The following is a 21,800-nucleotide window of genomic DNA, read 5'->3' as shown; positions in this document are numbered from 1 at the left end:
AGGGTGTTTAGAACAAAAATGGTGCCTGTTAAACTCAAGTCAGACAAAAGATCACAAAATCATGATACCTGGTTGATTTTCTTTAAAAAGATATGCAAGCAAACGAACGGTAAAACTATAAAACATTGTAATGACAGGGTTGTTTAAGTCCAGCCCTAACACTATCAAGGAACATGTTCATATATTAAAATGACAAAATAATTAACAAACGTATTAAAAACAGTAGCAAGGATGAAAAGCAAACAGTAATAGGCTTCTCAACTTTTCTCACACAAGCCAGGGTCTCTGATTGACAAGTAATAACACATGATATTAAATGAAGCAGACTGCTGGTTACTTATGTGGATCCTTTACATATGGTGAAGGTAAAACATACAGCATAGCAAGCTGATCTGAGTACAGTATTACAACATCTCACACTCAACGAGTACAGTACAACGCATCTGAACTTAGGCAGGGTCAATTGGGGATGAAGTATTTACAATGTGATAGTCAGTCGGGCTATTAAGATGGGTCAGCCATTACAATGTGAGTCAGTGTGTGGATAATGTGTTGTGGACATAGGGGTTCCAGGTTGGTATGGAAAAATAAACGATATGTTACCTACAGTAGAGTGGTGAGCATAAGTACTAGTGGTGAGAGTGAGTTCTAGAGTGCTGAGAGCGGGTTCTAGAGCACTGAGAGTGGGTTCTAGAGCACTGAGAGTGGGTTCTAGAGTGGAGACAGTGAGTTGGCGTCTATGATCTGCTGCAGGATGCTGTCTACGTCTGGCGTATCCAGGCTGATGCCCTGCAGGTCCAGGTGGGGCAGGATGGCTGACAGCAGAGCCACCACGTTCCCTCGGATTTTGTGGAGGTTCTCCTGCACAATGCTGGGAAATACAGAGAGCAGAAAGTTAGAGAGAATGCAAATCTAAAGAACCGATGGATTATAGGGTGTGTGTATTTCTTTCTGTGGGTGTGTTTCTGTCTCTGCGTGGGTAAACATACCGGGAGCTCTGGTCCCTGGTCACTGGGCTGTCAGTCTGTCTCAGCCTGCTCTGGGGGTCAGCCTTCTCCCTCCTCAGCCTGCCCAGCTCAGGCTGCTCTCTCTGGGGCTGGATGCCCTCCACAACCAGCCCTGGTATGCCAGGGGAAGCTGAGCTCTCACACTGTAGTGAGAAAAGAGGTAATGGGATGTCTCTATAAAAGTTTAAATTCAGAAGAATTGACAGCTAGAATACCACTTTGAACTAATAAGAAAGCTTGGAACTAACCATTTTATAATGTTCTTCGTGTATCCTAATGGGGATAGTAGGTCTTTTGATTTCACTAATCTTGAAAAACATTCAGACCTTTACTAAATTCATACATAGTTAACCCTACTGACCTCCTTTGGGTCCTGTTTGGTTACCATGGCCACCGTTGTCTCCGCCCCCGCCCCACCAGATGCCTTATCCCCAGAGGCAGCCTCTGTCATCACCACAGTATCCTGCGTTGCTGGGGGTGCGTTGGAACCCAGTATCCTCCTCAGCCTCTGAGCCTCCTTCTCCAGTCCAGCCAGTCTCTGGACCAGGGCTCCCCTTTCTGAACCAGCTCCCTCCAGGGTCAGAGCCCGGGGCCAGGGGCCCTCCGGACGACTCAAGGGGGACACCACCACCGTCTGGGCTGAAGTGAGGGAGGGAGGCCAGGCAAGGCTGGAGCTGGGCTGGGAAAGGCCTCCTCTGGTGGCCCCGAGTGGTGCCTTTTCCCCCTTGGTCTTCTCTGTCTGCCCAGTCAGTGTCTGTGGTTCGTTGCCGTCTTTCCCAGGTTGTTGCACATCTTGGATCTCGTCAGCGAATGGGTGTGGACCCGCCCATGGTTGTGGTCTCTTTTCCATGTCCCTGGGCGGCCATATTGACTTCCGCTTGTTTCTGCTGAGACAGAGAGAGACTGAGTGTGTGTTTGTGTGTGTATCTACCTACATGTGCATTTGTGTGTGTGTTCGAGTAAGCGTGAGTGTATATGTACATGTAACTGCCAAAATAAAGGAAACACTTGAATAAATGAAGGATACAAAATATATTGAAAGCAGATACTTCCACACAGGTGTGGTTCCTGAGTTAATTAAGCAATAGCATCATGCGTAGGGTGTATAAAAATGCCCAGTTGCCCATACTTTTGGCTATCATGGCTAGAAGAGATCGCAGTGACTTTGAAAGAGGGGTCTCAAAGGAGCATAGAGTTTAAAGGGTGTGTGTGTGTGTGTGTGTCACAGTCACCAGATCTCAACCTAAATTCTGGAAGATTCTGGAGCAGTGCCAGAAACAGTGTTTTCCAACACCAACAAAATACCAAATAATGCTAATTTCTCATAGAACAATGGTGTTGCATCCCTCCACTAGAGTTCCAGACACTTGTAGAATCTATGCCAAGGTGCATTGAAGCTGTTCTGTCTCGTGGAGGTCCAACGCCCTATTAAGACATATGTTGGTGTTTCCTTTATTTTGGCAGTTACCTGTATGAGCGTTTGCATGCGCGCGTGTGTGCGCATGTCTCTGACCCAGACTGGGACTGTGCCATGTTGTCCTCGTCATCCTCTAAAGTGGCCACCAGTGGAGCCACTGGCTTATTCTGCTCGCTCTTCTCAGTCTCCTCTGTGAGCAGATGGAGGGGGGCATCAGGGGGTAGAGGGCGGAGGAGGACCGGTTCAGTCAGAGGCAGGGGGGCATCACGGGGTAGGGGACGGAGGAGGACCGGCTCAGACAGGCCTTGGGGGAGTACATGGTGCTTCCGCGGACGGCCTCGTTTTCTGACCAGGCCTTGGTCCCTTTTTAGACACAGAATGGAAACAGCAGTGAATGGAACAACCGAGATACATGGCTCAGTACAGTATAGATAAGCATAGTAGAGTAGGCCTAAAGTATAAATATGAAGAAAATATTCAACTGAAGGAGGAAGTCAGGTTTGTTCTGACACTGTGGTTTTTACTGAGAATAACAATGTAAAACTCACAGGCGGCAAACCACAAACTGACACATGCACACAGAGAGTGCAAATACATGGCATTGCATATACACACACACACCCACACATGCGTAGCCACTAGCCACACACACACAGCCATGCACACATCAAACAAAGTGCCAGTACAGATATTAATTGGCTGTGCATCTGGCATACATGAAGAGCAGTGTAGGGTGGAGGTGAGAGCAGGGTGGAGGAGAGAGGGAGTGAGAGTAGAGTGGAGGAGAGAGTAGGGTGGAGGAGAGAGGGAGTGAGAGTAGAGTGGAGGAGAGAGTAGGGTGGAGGAGAGAGGGAGTGAGAGTAGAGTGGAGGAGAGAGTAGGGTGGAGGAGAGAGGGAGTGAGAGTAGAGTGGAGGAGAGAGTAGGGTGGAGGAGAGAGGGAGTGAGAGTAGAGTGGAGGTGAGAGTAGGGTGGAGGAGAGAGGGAGTGAGGGTAGAGTGGAGGAGAGAGTAGGGTGGAGGAGAGAGTAGGGTGGAGGTGAGAGTAGGGTGGAGGTGAGAGTAGGGTGGAGAAGAGAGTAGGGTGGAGGTGAGAGTAGGGTGGAGGAGAGAGTAGGGTGGAGAGAGTAGGGTGGAGAGAGTAGGGTGGAGAGAGTAGGGTGGAGGAGAGAGGGAGAGTAGGGTGGAGGAGAGAGTAGGGTGGAGGTGAGATTAGGGTGGAGGTAAGATTAGGGTGGAGGTGAGATTAGGGTGGAGGTGAGAGTAGGGTGGAGGAGAGAGGGAGTGAGAGTAGAGTGGAGGAAGTGAGAGTAGGGTGGAGGAGAGAGTAGGGTGGAGGAGAGAGTAGGGTGGAGGAGAGTGTAGGGTGGAGGAGAGTGTAGGGTGGAGGAGAGTGTAGGGTGGAGGAGAGAGTGAGTGAGAGTAGGGTGGAGGAGAGTGTAGGGTGGAGGAGAGTGTAGGGTGGAGGAGAGAGTAGGGTGGAGGAGAGTGTAGGGTGGAGGAGAGTGTAGGGTGGAGGAGAGTGTAGGGTGGAGGACAGAGTAGGGTGGAGGAGAGAGTAGGGTGGAGGAGAGAGTAGGGTGGAGGAGAGTGTAGGGTGGAGGAGAGAGTAGGGTGGAGGTGAGAGTAGGGTGGAGGAGAGAGGGAGAGAGAGTAGAGTGGAGGAGAGAGTAGTGTGGAGGAGAGAGTAGGGTGGAGGAGAGAGTAGGGTGGAGGAGAGAGTAGGGTGGAGGAGAGAGTAGGGTGGAGGAGAGAGTAGGGTGGAGAGAGAGTAGGGTGGAGGAGAGAGTAGGGTGGAGGAGAGAGTAGTGTGGAGGAGAGAGTAGGGTGGAGGTGAGAGTAGGGTGGAGAGAGTAGGGTAGAGGAGAGAGTAGGGTGGAGGTGAGATTAGGGTGGAGGTGAGATTAGGGTGGAGGAGAGAGGGAGTGAGAGTAGGGAGGAAAAGAGAGGGAGTGAGAGTAGGGTGGAGGAGAGAGGGAGTGAGAGTAGGGTGGAGGAGAGTAGGGTAGAGGAGAGAATAGGGTGGAGGAAAGGGGGTGAGAGTGGGGTGGAGGTGAGAGTAGGTTGGAGGTGAGAGTAGGGTGGAGGAGAGAGTAGGGTGGAGGAGAGAGTAGGGTGGAAGAGAAGGGGTGAGAGTGGGGTGGAGGAGAGGTAGTAAGAGTAGGGTGGAGGAGAGAGGGAGTAAGAGTAGGATGGAGAGAGGGAGTGAGAGTAGGGTGGAGGAGAGAGGGAGTGAGAGTTGGGTGGAGGTGAGAGTAGGGTGGAGGAGAGAGTAGGGTGGAGGAGAGAGTAGGGTGGAGGTGAGAGTAGGGTGGAAGAGAGAGTGGGGTGGAGAGAGGGAGTGAGAGTAGGGTGGAGGAGAGAGGGAATGAGAGTAGGGTGGAGGAGAGGTAGTAAGAGTAGGGTGGAGGAGAGAGGGAGTAAGAGTAGGATGGAGAGAGGGAGTGAGAGTAGGGTGGAGGAGAGAGGGAGTGAGAGTTGGGTGGAGGTGAGAGTAGGGTGGAGGAGAGAGTAGGGTGGAAGAGAGAGTGGGGTGGAGAGAGGGAGTGAGAGTAGGGTGGAGGAGAGGGAGTGAGAGTAGGGTGGAGGAGAGAGGGAGTGAGAGTAGGGTGGGGAGAGAGGGAGTGAGAGTAGGGTGGAGGAGAGAGGGAGTGAGAGTAGGGTGGAGGAGAGAGGGAGTGAGAGTAGGGTGGAGGAGAGAGGGAGTGAGAGTAGGGTGGAGGAGAGAGTAGGGTGGAGGAGAGAGTAGGGTGGAGGAGAGAGTAGGGTGGAGGTGAGATTAGGGTGGAGGAGAGAGGGAGTGAGAGTAGAGTGGAGGAGAGAGTAGAGTGGAGGAGAGAGTAGGGTGGAGGAGAGAGTAGGGTGGAGGAGAGAGGGAGTGAGAGTAGGGTGGAGGAGAGAGTAGGGTGGAGGAGAGAGTAGGGTGGAGGAGAGAGTAGGGTGGAGGAGAGAGTAGGGTGGAGGTGAGAGTAGGGTGGAGGTGAGAGTAGGGTGGAGGTGAGAGTAGGGTGGAGGTGAGAGTAGGGTGGAGGTGAGAGCAGGGTTGAGAGAGTAGGGTGGAGGAGAGAGTAGGGTGGAGGTGAGAGTAGTGGGGAGGAGAGAGTAGGGTGGAGGAGAGTAGGGTGGAGGAGAGAGTAGGGTGGAGGAGAGAGGGAGTGAGAGTAGGGAGGAGGAGAGAGTAGGTAGAGGAGAGAGGGAGTGAGAGTAGGGTGAAAAAGAGAGTAGGGTAGAGGAGAGAATAGGGTGGAGGAAAGGGGGTGAGAGTGGGGTGGAGGTGAGAGTAGGTTGGAGGTGAGAGTAGGGTGGAGGAGAGAGTAGGGTGGAAGAGAAGGGGTGAGAGTGGGGTGGAGGAGAGGTAGTAAGAGTAGGGTGGAGGAGAGAGGGAGTAAGAGTAGGGTGGAGAGAGGGAGTGAGAGTAGGGTGGAGGAGAGAGGGAGTGAGAGTTGGGTGGAGGTGAGAGTAGGGTGGAGAGAGTAGGGTGGAGGTGAGAGTAGGGTGGAAGAGAGAGTAGGGTGGAGGAGAAGGGGTGAAAGTGGGATGGAGGAGAGAGGGAGTGAGAGTAGGGTGGAGGAGAGAGGGAGTGAGAGTAGGGTGGAGGAGAGAGGGAGTGAGAGTAGGGTGGGGGAGAGAGGGAGTAAGAGTAGGGTGGAGGAGAGAGGGAGTGAGAGTAGGGTGGAGGAGAGAGGGAGTGAGAGTAGGGTGGAGGAGAGAGGGAGTGAGAGTAGGGTGGAGGAGAGAGGGAGTGAGAGTAGGGTGGAGGAGAGAGGGAGGGAGTGAGAGTAGGGTGGAGGAGAGAGTAGGGTGGTGGTGAGAGTAGGTGGAGGAGAGAGTAGGGTGGAGGTGAGATTAGGGTGGAGGAGAGAGGGAGTGAGAGTAGGGTGGAGGTGAGAGTAGGGTGGAGGTGAGAGTAGGGTGGAGGAGAGAGGGAGTGAGAATAGAGTGGAGGAGAGAGTAGGGTGGAGGAGAGAGTAGGGTGGAGGAGAGAGTAGGGTGGAGGAGAGAGTAGGGTGGAGGAGAGAGTAGGGTGGAGGTGAGAGTAGGGTGGAGGTGAGAGCAGGGTTGAGAGAGTAGGGTCGAGGAGAGAGTAGGGTGGAGGTGAGAGTAGTGGGGAGGAGAGAGTAGGGTGGAGGAGAGAGTAGGGTGGAGGTGAGATTAGGGTGGAGGTGAGATTAGGGTGGAGGTGAGAGCAGGGTTGAGAGAGTAGGGTGGAGGAGAGAGTAGGGTGGAGGTGAGATTAGGGTGGAGGAGAGAGGGAGTGAGAGTAGGGAGGAGAGAGGGAGTGAGAGTAGGGTGGAGGTGAGAGTAGGGTGGAGGTGAGAGTAGGGTGGAGGAGAGAGGGAGTGAGAATAGAGTGGAGGAGAGAGTAGGGTGGAGGAGAGAGTAGGGTGGAGGAGAGAGTAGGGTGGAGGAGAGAGTAGGGTGGAGGTGAGATTAGGGTGGAGGAGAGAGGGAGTGAGAGTAGGGAGGAGAGAGGGAGTGAGAGTAGGGTGGAGGGAGAGTAGGGTGGAGGTGAGAGTAGGGTGGAGGTGAGAGGGTGGAGGGTGAGAATGAGAATAGAGTGGAGGAGAGAGTAGGGTGGAGGAGAGAGTAGGGTGGAGGAGAGAGTAGGGTGGAGGAGAGAGTAGGGTGGAGGAGAGAGTAGGGTGGAGGTGAGAGTAGGGTGGAGGTGAGAGTAGGGTGGAGGTGAGAGCAGGGTTGAGAGAGTAGGGTCGAGGAGAGAGTAGGGTGGAGGTGAGAGTAGTGGGGAGGAGAGAGTAGGGTGGAGGAGAGAGTAGGGTGGAGGTGAGATTAGGGTTGAGAGAGTAGGGTGGAGGAGAGAGTAGGGTGGAGGTGAGATTAGGGTGGAGGAGAGAGGGAGTGAGAGTAGGGAGGAGGAGAGAGTAGGTAGAGGAGAGAGGGAGTGAGAGTAGGGTGGAGGAGAGAGGGAGTGAGAGTAGGGTGGAGGAGAGAGGGAGTGAGAGTAGGGTGGAGGAGAGAGGGAGTGAGAGTAGGGTGGAGGAGAGAGGAGGGTGGAGGAGAGAGTAGGGTGGAGGAGAGAGTAGGGTGGAGGAGAGAGGGAGTGAGAATAGAGTGGAGGAGAGAGTAGCGTGGAGGAGAGAGTAGGGTGGAGGTGAGAGTAGGGTGGAGGTGAGAGTAGGGTGGAGGTGAGAGCAGGGTGGAGGAGAGAGTAGGGTGGAGGAGAGAGCAGGGTGGAGGAGAGAGCAGGGTGGAGGTGAGAGCAGGGTGGAGGAGAGAGGGAGTGAGAGTAGGGAGGAGGAGAGTAGGTAGAGGAGAGAGGGAGTGAGAGTAGGGTGGAGGAGAGAGGGAGTGAGAGCAGGGTTGAGAGATTAGGGTGGAGGAGAGAGGGAGTGAGAGTAGGGTGGAGGAGAGAGGGAGTGAGAGTAGGGTGGAGGAGAGAGGGAGTGAGAGTAGGGTGGAGGAGAGAGGGAGTAGGGTGGAGTAGGGTGGAGGAGAGAGGGGAGTGAGAGTAGGGTGGAGGAGAGAGGAGTGAGGAGTAGGGTGGAGGAGAGAGTAGGGTGGAGGAGAGAGTAGGGTGGAGGAGAGAGTAGGGTGGAGGGTGGAGGAGAGAGGGAGTGAGAATAGAGTGGAGGAGAGAGAGAGTAGGGTGTGGAGGAGAGAGTAGGGTGTGGAGGTGAGAGTAGGGTGGAGGTGAGGTGAGAGCAGGGTGGAGGTGAGAGCAGGGTGGAGGAGAGAGTAGGGTGGAGGAGAGAGTAGGGTGGAGGAGAGAGTAGGGTGGAGGTGAGATTAGGGTGGAGGTGAGAGCAGGGTGGAGGAGAGAGGGTAGGGTGAGAGTAGGGAGGAGGAGAGAGTAGGTAGAGGAGAGGAGGGAGTGAGAGTAGGGTGGAGGAGAGAGGGAGTGAGAGTAGGGTGGAGAAGAGAGGGAGTGAGAGTAGGGTGGAGGAGAGAGGGAGTAGGGTGGAGAGTAGGGTGGAGGAGAGAGGGAGTGAGAGTAGGGTGGAGGAGAGAGGGAGTGAGAGTAGGGTGGAGGAGAGAGGGAGTGAGAGTAGGGTGGAGGAGAGAGGGAGTGAGAGGTGGGGGGAGGAGGAGGGGTGAGAGTGAGGGTGGGGTGGAGGAGAGAGGGGGTGAGAGTAGGGTGGAGGAGAAAGGGGGTGAGAGTAGGGTGGAGGAGAGAGGGAGTGAGAGTAGGGTGGAGGAGAGAGGGAGTGAGAGTAGGAGAGAGGGAGTGAGAGTAGGGTGGAGGAGAGAGGGAGTAAGAGTGGGATGGAGGTGAGAGTAGGGTGGAGGAGAGAGGGAGTGAGAGTAGGGTGGAGGAGAGAGGGAGTGAGAGTAGGGTGGAGGAGAGAGGGAGTAAGAGTAGGGTGGAGGAGAGAGGGAGTGAGAGTAGGGAGGAGGAGAGAGGGAGTGAGAGTAGGGTGGAGGAGAGAGGGAGTAAGAGTAGGGTGGAGGAGAGAGGGAGTGAGAGTAGGGAGGAGGAGAGAGGGAGTGAGAGTAGGGTGGAGGAGAGAGTAGGGGTGGGTAGTGGTATATTTACTTCTTGTAGGTCTTCTTCTGGTAGCTTGGCGTTAACTCTTCTTCACTCTCCTCTGCTTCCTCTGGCAAAGAGCAGCTCCTGAAATACACACCACAGGTCAGATGAGGAACTCCTGAAATACACACCACAGGTCAGATGAGGAACTCCTGAAATACACACCACAGGTCAGATGAGAAAGTCCTGAAATACACACCCCAGGTCAGATTGATTAAGTACAGTTGATGAGAACAAAGACAACCTAACATGCAAATACACCCCTGAAAGCTTGAATGCATGCACACTTGCTATCTCTCTTTCTCTTACTCTCTCTCTCTGGGCTCTATTTTTGTCTGGCGTTAAGGCGGCGCTAAGGCGTCATGTAAAAACCAGCGCACTGACATTTTCCAGCCCTAACGCCAGGTTAGGTTTGTTAAAATAGAGCCCTCTCTCTCTGTCTCTCTCTGGTACCTGAGCATGGTGTTGGGGTTCTGGCTGCAGCTCCAGTGTTCAGGGGTGGAGCTGTAGTGGCCTTCTGGGACACGCCTCCACCTCAGACAGTCCTCACACTGCAGCCACACTGGACTCCTACACACATGTACAAACACACGCACGCACACATACACACACACCAGGCATATTTTGTTGTGGGCACACAAGTTAAACAAAACACACTTTTCATTTCCTGTTTCTTAACCACAAGCCATCCATGTTAGCCCTGTACTTGCACTGTGATGTCACGGTAATATTTGACAGTCTGTAGCAACAATCATCCAAAATAAATCAAACTAAACAAACATAAAAACTCACTCCTCCTCTTCCTCCTCCTCCTCATCTTCCTCTTCATTCTTCTTCTCCGCTGCCAGGAACTCTCGTTCTCTCGCCTTTTTCTCCATCATCTCATTCCAGTAGTCGTTGAGCTTCAGCCCCAGGGACGACAGGGTCAGCCTGTTTCAAACCACACAAATATAGAGGATGTTCACATCCTGAACTATAAATAGCATGTCAATCTGCTCATCTGGTTCATGATAATACTGATTCATTTGTGTGTGTGTTGTACCTGTACTCTTTGGTGTATTCAAAGTCTTGCTTGTTGTGAGCCGGCTTCAGGAAGTTGCACTCAATGACTCCAATAACCCCAACCCCTGCCCTCTGACCTGACGACTGAAACAGGGAGAGGGGGGGGGGGAAAGAAGAGAGAGATATAGAGGTAAAGGAGAAGTAGAGGAAGAGGTGGGAAGAGGGTGAGGTATATAGGAGTGAGAGATGGAGATTTAGAGGGAGAGAGAAGGGAATAGAGATGGAGGAGGAGTGATTTAAAAGGAGAGAGAGAGAGAGAAGAGAGCACATTATTGTCTACAGTATAACTATTACACCAAAACCTCACACAATCTCTTATATCATATATCTTGTTTGTGGCCCCAGGTGTTGACAGATAAACTCAACATTACAGTCTTTAATTAATATGTACCTTGATCTGGTAGCCAACCTTCTCATAGGACTTGATGAGGCGGTTCTTGTGGTACATCATGATGCCATAGTGGTCTTTGTTCTTACGGTTGAACCCAAAGGTGACCTTAACTCTGTCTTTCTGATAGAAATGTTTAAGGTTTAGTTAAGTTTTCTGGGCATACGCCTAGACTGAAGCCTGTACAAGTGACCACAGTACTTTGCATCGTCGCTATGTAAGTTAAGTTAGGTTAAGGTATGTTAAGGTTAAGTTCTATTACTTACAGAATACTTTGATAAACGCAATAATCGTTTTTGGATAGAAATGAATGGACCAACAGATTCTAGTTCTACAGAAGGATACATTGAATTGGGGTTTATAAACATCGTTCTCAATCTGCGACAGGCTCTTGGCGACCAGCTTGGTCTGAACCTTCTTCTGTCGCAGGATGATCTGAGTCCGAGGCTTCAGGTACAAGATGCTGAGGTAGGCCTGTGAGAGAATGTGAATGAATGAGACTTTATAGAGGATTGGACTTCCTGTTCAGAATCCTATTCTAAACCATCAGACCTTCTCACCTTCCTTTATCACTCTGTTTGGCTATGCTGCATTCAAGGTCACAATCCTCTGGTGAATACAGTTGTTGAATAGAGTTCCAAGGTGACTGAAATGTTTACAGTTAACTTTCTCTTAACCACCCTGACATGTCTCTCATCACTCGCTCAACACTCACTCTCATTGTAACACATCATCACTCATCTTTTTTTATCACTCACTCTCAGGGAGTAGTCCATCTCTGGGATGGTGTGGTCAGTCCTCTGGGGTCCAGGGAAGCTCTTCTTCCTGCCTCTAGTCTTGGTCTCCTCTGAGTGGATCTCTGGCATCCGGATGTCAAACTCATCTGTCTCGAAATCCAGCTCCGGCTTACCATCTTTGTTCCTGTACGTGATATTGTAGAACTCATTACTTGTGTCAGCCTCATTCTTCAAAGAATGATAAAATATCCCACTTGCCTGTAATGAATCATTAATTGGCCACTGATCCTTTCTGCTTTCAGAGATGATACCCAATACTGTGTCATTACTAACAAATAAGCAGAATATGTTTGTGTGTAACAGTTTTGCTTCCGCCCCTCTCATTGCCCCAACCTGGACTCGAATCAGGGACCCTTTGAAAACATTGACAACAGTCACCCTCAAAGCATCCATTACCTATCGCTCCGCAAAAGCAGCGGCCCTCGCAGAGCAAAGGAAACTTCTATTTTGAGAGACGTCATTGATGGAAACACTAATAGCTCGCACCGCAAACTAGCTAGCCATCTCACAGCGATTACGTGGGTGTGTTTCCTGACCTGCGTATGTTCCAGATGAGGATCTTAGTGCCCTTCTTGGAGAGGATGGACTCAAAGTGCTGCAGCAGCTCCTTCTGAGTGTGGATCAGAGAGTGGGTCAGGATGGCATTCAGACTGGCCTCAGAGTCCTCAGTCACTACCAGCACTTGTAAGACATAGTTAAGGAGAGCAACCAGGATACACATACAGGCAAGCACACGGACACACACACACACACGGACACACACACACACGGACACACACACACACGGACACACACACACACACACACACACACACAGTTTTTCAATAAATCCTTCGAACACACACATGCATGGACTCTTGTCTTCCTCTCTGTCTGTCTTACTCTCTGTCTGTCTTCCTCTCTGTCTGTCTTCCTCTCTGTCTGTCTTCCTCTCTGTCTGTCTTCCTCTCTGTCTGTCTTCCTCTCTGTCTGTCTTCCTCTCTGTCTGTCTTCCTCTCTGTCTGTCTTCCTCTCTGTCTGTCTTCCTCTCTGTCTCTTTTCCTCTCTGTCTGTCTTCCTCTCTGTCTGTTTTCCTCTCTGTCTGTTTTCCTCTCTGTCTGTCTTCCTCTCTGTCTGTTTTCCTCTCTCTCAAATTCAATTGCTTTATTGGCATGACAAACATTTAGGAAACATTTCCAAAGCATCAATGATACTGCATTGGGTCCTATCTCTCTCTGTGTAAGGATATTGGTCTGTTGGTTGAAGGGCACTATGGGGACGATGACAGCCTGTGCCTTTATAGCCTGTAGGTAGCTCTGGGACAGCATGCCGACGGTCAGACAGCCTCCGTTCTTAGTGAAGATCAGAGCGTCACGACCCAGACGCATGGAGCCAGACTTAAAGCCGTTTCCATAGACACCGATGGCCTGGTGGCTGCCCTTACCAGACCCTTTCTCTGTGAAACCAAAACTGAACAGACAAAGAGAAAGAGTGGGGTGAGATTGCAGCGTTAGTTGGAGACGTGTCTGTATTGGTGTGGAAGTGAGAAAAGTGGGTCTGTATTTGTGTGCAGAGAGATAGTTTGTGTGTAGGATGTGTGTTTGTGTGTATGTGAGAATGAGGGGGAGAAAAGAGAGCGATTGTGTGTTCACGGGTTTACGTGAGAGAGAGTGGGCATGTCGCATAAGTGAGAGAAAAAAAGGGTGTGGAACAAAGACAAAATGTTAGTAATTCAACTCAGTTGTTTATGTATGGGTAATTACAGTATAACCTTTCACATAGCAGTGTGTGTGTGTGTGTAGGCTGCAACATGGATGATCAAACAGCAGTGTGTGTGTGTGTAGAGGCTGCAACATGGATGATCAAACAGCAGTGTGTGTGTGTAGAGGCTGCAACATGGATGATCAAACAGCAGTGTGTGTGTGTGTAGAGGCTGCAACATGGATGATCAAACAGCAGTGTGTGTGTGTGTAGAAGCTGCAACATGGATGATCAAACAGCAGTGTGTGTGTGTGTGTGTGTAGAGGCTGCAACATGGATGATCAAACAGCAGTGTGTGTGTGTAGAGGCTGCAACATGGATGATCAAACAGCAGTGTGTGTGTGTGTAGAGGCTGCAACATGGATGATCAAACAGCAGTGTGTGTGTGTAGAGGCTGCAACATGGATGATCAAACAGCAGTGTGTGTGTGTAGAGGCTGCAACATGGATGATCAAACAGCAGTGTGTGTGTGTGTGTGTAGAGGCTGCAACATGGACGATCAAACAGCAGTGTGTGTGTGTAGAGGCTGCAACATAGATGATCAAACAGCAGTGTGTGTGTGTAGAGGCTGCAACATGGATGATCAAGCAGCAGTGTGTGTGTGTGTGTGTGTGTGTAGAGGCTGCAACATGGACGATCAAACAGCAGTGTGTGTGTGTAGAGGCTGCAACATGGATGATCAAACAGCAGTGTGTGTGTGTAGAGGCTGCAACATGGATGATCAAGCAGCAGTGTGTGTGTGTAGAGGCTGCAACATGGATGATCAAGCAGCAGTGTGTGTGTGTAGAGGCTGCAACATGGATGATCAAACAGCAGTGTGTGTGTGTAGAGGCTGCAACATGGATGATCAAACAGCAGTGTGTGTGTGTAGAGGCTGCAACATGGATGATCAAACAGCAGTGTGTGTGTGTAGAGGCTGCAACATGGATGATCAAACAGCAGTGTGTGTGTGTAGAGGCTGCAACATGGATGATCAAACAGCAGTGTGTGTGTGTAGAGGCTGCAACATGGATGATCAAACAGCAGTGTGTGTGTGTAGAGGCTGCAACATGGATGATCAAACAGCAGTGTGTGTGTGTAGAGGCTGCAACATGGATGATCAAACAGCAGTGTGTGTGTGTGTAGAGGCTGCAACATGGATGATCAAACAGCAGTGTGTGTGTGTAGAGGCTGCAACATGGATGATCAAACAGCAGTGTGTGTGTGTAGAGGCTGCAACATGGATGATCAAACAGCAGTGTGTGTGTGTAGAGGCTGCAACATGGATGATCAAACAGCAGTGTGTGTGTGTGTAGAGGCTGCAACATGGATGATCAAACAGCAGTGTGTGTGTGTGTAGAGGCTGCAACATGGATGATCAAACAGCAGTGTGTGTGTGTGTAGAGGCTGCAACATGGATGATCAAACAGCAGTGTGTGTGTGTAGAGGCTGCAACATGGATGATCAAACAGCAGTGTGTGTGTGTAGAGGCTGCAACATGGATGATCAAACAGCAGTGTGTGTGTGTAGAGGCTGCAACATGGATGATCAAACAGCAGTGTGTGTGTGTGTAGAGGCTGCAACATGGATGATCAAACAGCAGTGTGTGTGTGTAGAGGCTGCAACATGGATGATCAAACAGCAGTGTGTGTGTGTGTGTGTAGAGGCTGCAACATGGATGATCAAGCAGCAGTGTGTGTGTGTGTAGAGGCTGCAACATGGATGATCAAGCAGCAGTGTGTGTGTGTGTGTGTGTGTGTAGAGGCTGCAACATGGACGATCAAACAGCAGTGTGTGTGTGTAGAGGCTGCAACATGGATGATCAAGCAGCAGTGTGTGTGTGTGTGTAGAGGCTGCAACATGGATGATCAAACAGCAGTGTGTGTGTGTAGAGGCTGCAACATGGATGATCAAACAGCAGTGTGTGTGTGTAGAGGCTGCAACATGGATGATCAAACAGCAGTGTGTGTGTGTAGAGGCTGCAACATGGATGATCAAACAGCAGTGTGTGTGTGTAGAGGCTGCAACATGGATGATCAAACAGCAGTGTGTGTGTGTAGAGGCTGCAACATGGATGATCAAACAGCAGTGTGTGTGTGTAGAGGCTGCAACATGGATGATCAAACAGCAGTGTGTGTGTGTAGAGGCTGCAACATGGATGATCAAACAGCAGTGTGTGTGTGTAGAGGCTGCAACATGGATGATCAAACAGCAGTGTGTGTGTGTAGAGGCTGCAACATGGATGATCAAACAGCAGTGTGTGTGTGTAGAGGCTGCAACATGGATGATCAAACAGCAGTGTGTGTGTGTAGAGGCTGCAACATGGATGATCAAACAGCAGTGTGTGTGTGTAGAGGCTGCAACATGGATGATCAAACAGCAGTGTGTGTGTGTAGAGGCTGCAACATGGATGATCAAACAGCAGTGTGTGTGTGTAGAGGCTGCAACATGGATGATCAAACAGCAGTGTGTGTGTGTAGAGGCTGCAACATGGATGATCAAACAGCAGTGTGTGTGTGTAGAGGCTGCAACATGGATGATCAAACAGCAGTGTGTGTGTGTAGAGGCTGCAACATGGATGATCAAACAGCAGTGTGTGTGTGTAGAGGCTGCAACATGGATGATCAAACAGCAGTGTGTGTGTGTAGCCAAACGTACGTAAGCCTGTTTCTCACCTGAGCATTTTGTGCAGTTTGTTGGGGGTCATTCCGCTGCCGTTGTCAGTGAAGGTCAGACAGAGCTGCTGCTGTTCCTCCACCACATCTATCCAGATCTGCCTGGCCGTCACGCCCGGGTCTGACGCATTATCTACACAGCACAAAGTCAGTCAGTCAGTCAATCAATCAATCAATCAATCATTAAATGAATTTATAAAGCCCTTTTTACATGAAAAATTGTTGTAAAAACTATTGTAGAACAAGTTGAAAAAGTCACACAGTGCTTCACAGTAACTGTGTCTAGACAGGGGGTGTACTGTAATTATTCAAATCAGTTGACCAACTTATCCTGCATAATGTAAAAGTGGTCCCTTGTGACCCCAGTACCCCACATTTCCAAACGATGTCCTGTGTTTTATATCATATTGTATAACAGTTGAGGAAACTAACAATGTAAGTGTCAAAAAAACTTGATCAGTGTTATTTCCTGATAGTTGCTGTTTGAAGATGAAATCTACACGGGACATTCTAATCAGTAGGTTTGCATGGGCTGGAGTTTAGGCTTTCCATGGTGACATCACCATGCGGTAAATTCGTTAATAGACCAATAACAAATTGAGCTCCAAACCTCTGCCAATAACAGCTAGTTTTCAGTTTTCATTACCACACAGTCCTAGAAAAATTCTAAAAAGCTATTTTGCCCATTTGAATGGAAATCTATTAGAGTAAGGTACTGTTACCCAGAGAGGGTGGTCTTCTGTAGCTCAGTTGGTAGAGCATGGCGCTTGTAACGCCAGGGTAGTGGGTTCGATCCCCGGGACCACCCATACGTAGAATGTATGCACACATGACTGTAAGTCGCTTTGGATAAAAGCGTCTGCTAAATGGCATATATTATTATTATATTATTATTATTAGGATTTGATATTGATATATAATGACTGCATTGGGCCTTTAAACAAAGTTACAAAACAATGGTCTTGTTTGAGTCCAGGAGTGAAGTCGGGGGAGGTGCATCTGCAACAGCCGAAAGCCGGACATGAATGTGGTTTTCCAACAGGAAGGCTCAGTGCAACATGGCAGTATTGCCATTGTTTATAAAAGTGTATTTTTAATGGCAAAATAAACATGTCTCCAACCCCATATCACACAGTCACAAGTTGTAAATATGGGTGTGTACATTGTACTGTCAATTGGTGAAAGAGAGCCTCAAATATCACATTCAATTATACATGAACTGCAGAAAGGTTGGTTTCTGTTTTAGTCACATCTTTGGTCACGTTCACGTGGGTCAAACAAATGCACCCTAATGATTGGTTGACAGCCTCCCACAATGCAGTGATGGCTGCAGGATGAAGTTGGTGAATGGCAACTTCAGAAATTTGCAGTGGACTAGAGTCTAAACTTCATGACCTTTGATCACATGGTTTTTGTAAAGCTCATGCAGTTGTCAAGTCGGACCATTTTTATCCCCATAATGCAACACACGTTGTAAGGTCACCACCTTGACAAAAGTGATCTGCTCGAACGCGCCCAGTATGTATCTTCAGTGCTTGACTTGGACTAAAATAGGTGCTGGTACTCAAGTTGGGTGCAGGTACTGTTTATATTTAGGTGCAGGAGCTCCACAATACTTTTGAGTTAATATTCTGTAAGGGGAACAGGAGCTCAAGTAGTAGAACATTTAGGGTGCTGGTACTCAGCTAAGGTGAGTTCCTGCCCAAGTCAAGCACTGCGTATCTTAACCAAATGCAAGTCTACAGTGTGCACCACACTCTGGGTTATTCCAAGTATGCAAATCGCAGAGGCTTTCACAAATTTGAAGGTGACCAACGGACAATGCACACGGCACGAACCAACTGGTCTATTCCAACCAATAATCATGCACACATAGCTGCGGGATGTAGTTTAGGGGTGGAGGTGCTGCAATTTTTGTTGTTGCTGGGATTTGCCCGAGCTGCAGATTGTCCTCTAATAGAGGACTATTAAAGGCCCAGTGCACTACATTAAAATAATAATAATAAAAAAATATAGATATATTTTTTAATTCAGATTTTTCAGGGGTTGCTGAAGTACTCTCGATCAGCACCCTTACTTCCAGGGCCTATGCATGCACAGAGCGGAGGCTTCTCAACTCTGACAACTTGAAACATATACAGAATTTGATGAGAATAAACAACGAACATGAATATAAAACATATTTTACGCGCATCGCAAGTAATGTTACTGCATTGATATGAACGAGGAACTAAATTCCACCTTAAAAAAACTTAGTAGCGCGAGAAAAATATGATGTGAATGCCTGGCAAGCGACGTCATAATGAAGTTACTATAGGCATAACATTTTCTCCTCTGTAAAATATGGAACTTCATTTGAATATACTAACACGTTATAACTAAAGTATAACTTATACTGTCACATGTGACACATATTGAGATGAGAAAAGAACAGGTGGATGGTAGACTGTCGATGAAGTGCGGGCAACACACACACACAGACAAGGCGTCTATTGTATTTTATTATGCGGAAGCCATGCCACCAGTACATTTTTTAGGCACAAACATTTGCAACTTTCCTGTCTTCAGCGGAAGGGGAAATGAAAACACAGAATATCAAAATTAAAGTTGACTGTTGTTACCTATTAGTTCTGCAACTGCGCTGAAAGGCCACGTATGACTTGTTGAATTACTATTCAGGAAGGACGGACTCATCTGCAAAAAAACAACTTCGATATTTACTATTTTCTTTTATAATAAAAACAAAACGTCAACAACGCATCTAGCATATAAGAACGAATGCAAATTACAAACGAAATAGCTTACAACACACAATAAATAACTTATTTGAAAAATACTTACGGAACTGAGGCGAATCCCATGCTCGCTAAACCTCGCCATGTTTTTACAGTGAAAGCCACTAGCAGGCAAACGACACCTACGTCAAAGACACTACAGAGTTTAAACTGTGTCTACGTAGTGAGTAGCAACAGGCCGCTCGCACAGGTCTGTCTTGTCGCGTTCACGCGTTAGTCGAAACTAGGAAATTCTGAAATGTTCGACTCGCTAAAGGTTGTAGCCTAGTCATACACGCGACGCGATCGAACAGTTATAGCGAGTCCGAAAATTCAGAGTTTCCTAGTTCCGACTAGTACTTAAACGCGGCATCTGCTCAACCCCCGTCACTAGTTTATATACCACAGTCACAAACCCCGCCCATTTCTACAATTTATGTATTATGTTTAACAAACGCTAACCGTAACCAACCCCTAGTGGTGCACGACTCCATGGTTTTTGGAGTAGAAGATTCCCAAACACGCTGAAACGGATGCGCGCACACGTACAAGCCACCTCATTATTTCAGAGTCATACTAGGAAGACTACACCTGCGTTCTAGAGGACTAACATGAGCATGATGCTGCCAATTTGCTTATCAACTTAACCGATAACAACCAATTTGGTGTGCATATAGAATGTGATGTGTGGGAACTATAATTGTTTATGTCATATTTATGCTGTGTGCACCCACGACGGATCCCATGGGATTATGGGGCGCATTCTAAATGGTTCAACCTGTTATTTTCCATGTTATAGCCCTATTCGGACGTGTATTACTACAGACGTTGGTTATGCAATTATTATTCAGGCATGTGGGTATTTCTAAGGACGATTCACACAGGATTCGTTTTCCCAAACCGTCCCCCTGTAAATCTTTATTTTCAAATGCAATTGACTCTTATGACGGAAGGCTGGAAGTTTGTATTCTAGGCGTGAAGATATTTCAATGTCATGTCAAGACAATAATACGCTACACTAATAACTCGTGCTGGACTGCCAAATGTATAGGTGTCCCCATAATATTTAAATTGATGAAGTGTGATCATAATAATTATTTGAGCTATCCATGGTAGACATCCTTCCTAATAACAAGACCCCCCATCCTGCAGATTCGAGCTGCTGCTTGAGATCCCGAGGTAGGGTGAGCAGGGGAATCTATCAAATAGTGCACCTCTAATTCTGTACAGTACTACTGCAATTAGTCAAATGAGTCACACTACGACATGCTACCAAATAAACCACGATTCATTCACAATACTGTGAATATATAGTTTCACAGACATATTGTTGCATTGTTTTCTGGTTTGTGCTAAATCGTTAAGAATAATATAAAACCAGTCTGCACACCAGCAAGGTGAATTGGTTTAGTCTTGACTCTTGGTTGACGGTGTTGGGGGATGAGTAATGTATTGATGCTGGAGTGCTTAAAAACACACATTTGTTTATATTTGTCTTTGTTACTTTTTTTATATTTATGAGTCTTATTTTTGTATATATTTTTAAATGTTATGATTATTTATTTGTGTTGTTCCAAATGTCTGAATACAAATTGCAGTTGGTGCAGAATGGTGCTAGAACCGCCACTGAAAAGATATCAACAGCCAGCCTAAGAAGTAGGCCGATATTTTCTACACGCAGCGGACCGAAGACCAAACACACACTAGCGTTTTTCATAGCGAAGAGAAAGAGCAGGCGAGGGAGAGAGTGGATCAGGGCAGGCAGACAGTCGGCTATATCTTTGGGAATCTGCCTCGTAAATTCACCAAAAGTATAAAATACAGCACTGCCGTAGCCTATACATATTTTGATTACCGATGAAGTTTTAACTGTCTGCCTGGTGGCCAGCATGCCTGACTGTACCCCTCCCCTATCTCAATTCTCCCTCTCTCTCGCTGGCTCTTTCTTTGCTGTGAAATACATGAGAGTTTGTGTTCTCGGAAGTAGCCTACGAAAACTTTCCACCGTTGCAAAAATACCGAATTTTAGGAGTCGAGAAGCTTGACAATAATAAATGGGAGTCGACGGGCAAGGAGTCGAGGAATCGATTGTTTTGGAGTGGGAGTTGCAAGTTGGTTTGGAGTGGGAGTTGGAAGTTGGTTTGGAGTGGGAGTTGCAAGTTGGTTTGGAGTGGGAGTTGCAAGTTGGTGAACCTGTGGATTCAAAGTTCAGAGAAGCCTTTAGTGGCTGCCATTTCACAGAACAACAACTTCTATCGACAATGAGAGTGCCAAAGTAGGAAGTGCTGCTATGGTCTAAAACTCATAGTGTAGGAAAGGAAACGCCACAATAGCCCCAGTGAGCACAGAAGTAGCGTATTTCTCTGCTTGTTTGAAAAAACAAAAACAGGACTGTGTGTTCTAGTCTAGTGTACATTGAACCTTCACCTTGACCTTACAGGCTTATCTCCTGGGTATTGAAACAGACCACAGAATGTTGCACTATTCAGCCATACAAACAACTTCCTATAGCCAGTGATTTGCACAACAAGTCTGGACCCCCTATGGGACCCCCAGGGGCCTCAGGTAAGTTTCAGGGAGTCCCTGAAAAAGCAGGGTTTCTGGATAAAGTGAACACTGAAAATAACAGTAGTAAGGCCAAAATATCTCACATTTAATGGTATAACTGTTTGACAGATGTTAAAACATTTGGCAATTGCATATGCAACCGGTGTGAAATGGTTAGCTAGTTAGTGGGGTGCTCATAAATAGTGTTTCAATCGGTGACGTCACTCGTTCTGAAACCTTGAAGTAGTTGTTTCTTGCTCTGTAATGGCCGCAGCTTTTGTGGAGCAATGGATAACTATGCTACGTGGGAGGCAGTTGTTGATGTGTGTAGAGGGTCCATGGTTTGAGCCCGGGTAGGGGTGAGGTGAGGAAGCAAAACTGTTACACATACAGTATATGAGTCATTCCATGTCACTTCAGCAAGCCATGACACCCACCATCTCAGATTCTTCTAAAATGGTTTCTGTAGTTAGAAACAGGAAAGGTTGGCATTCCTGAAAAAATATTTTGTTGAAATCTATTTTGATCTCTGAGGAAATATAGCTATTTTATTGCTCCCAAATTGGTTATTTTAATTTATAGGATTCAGGTAATATCAAATAAATATAGTTCTAACAACCAAATTTGGACCAAACTTCTTCCTACCAATGAGTATTAGGAATCCCCCAAAATTATATTTAAAAAAAGCCCCAACCCAACAACCAATAAACAGTACAAGTTCTCTATGTTTGACAAGTATTATGAAGCTGTGGCTTGGAATATAGCTTCTCCATACTATATAATGTATTCTCTGTGAATCTGGTAATGTTTTGTTCTCCCCTGTTCAAAGAAATAAGTAATTGAAATCACTTGCGTTACTTACCATCAAGTAGTGTGAAAGTACCACGTTTTGACCACTAGATGTCCCTGTTCTCACTATACACACACAG

General features: G+C 48.0%; 1 protein-coding gene across 4 annotated transcripts; it reads right to left on the bottom strand.

Moving 5' to 3' along the window:
- Window positions 1–67: 67 nt before the first annotated feature.
- Window positions 68–18,711, bottom strand: LOC124011705 (MORC family CW-type zinc finger protein 3-like). Of its 4 annotated transcripts, none has more exons than XM_046325193.1 (16): window positions 18,392–18,711; window positions 18,172–18,244; window positions 15,551–15,683; window positions 12,385–12,605; window positions 11,693–11,840; window positions 11,118–11,280; window positions 10,705–10,833; window positions 10,363–10,482; window positions 9,952–10,055; window positions 9,702–9,839; window positions 9,363–9,479; window positions 8,916–8,993; window positions 2,476–2,787; window positions 1,369–1,894; window positions 990–1,150; window positions 68–871 (listed from the first exon to the last, which is right to left on the bottom strand). In XM_046325193.1, exons 1-16 carry the CDS (start codon window positions 18,428–18,430, stop codon window positions 712–714), a joined length of 2,622 nt encoding a protein of 873 aa, XP_046181149.1. In that variant the 5' UTR covers window positions 18,431–18,711; the 3' UTR covers window positions 68–711. The 4 variants fall into 4 exon arrangements, with proteins under 4 accessions (XP_046181149.1, XP_046181150.1, XP_046181151.1 ...); XM_046325194.1 differs by having other exon boundaries at window positions 1,369–1,891; XM_046325195.1 differs by having other exon boundaries at window positions 2,521–2,787.
- Window positions 18,712–21,800: the final 3,089 nt, after the last annotated feature.

The sequence above is a fragment of the Oncorhynchus gorbuscha genome, linkage group LG23, assembly GCF_021184085.1.
Source record: "Oncorhynchus gorbuscha isolate QuinsamMale2020 ecotype Even-year linkage group LG23, OgorEven_v1.0, whole genome shotgun sequence".
Classification (NCBI taxonomy): Eukaryota; Metazoa; Chordata; class Actinopteri; order Salmoniformes; family Salmonidae; genus Oncorhynchus; species Oncorhynchus gorbuscha.
This window is presented reverse-complemented; position numbering and strand designations above follow the sequence as displayed.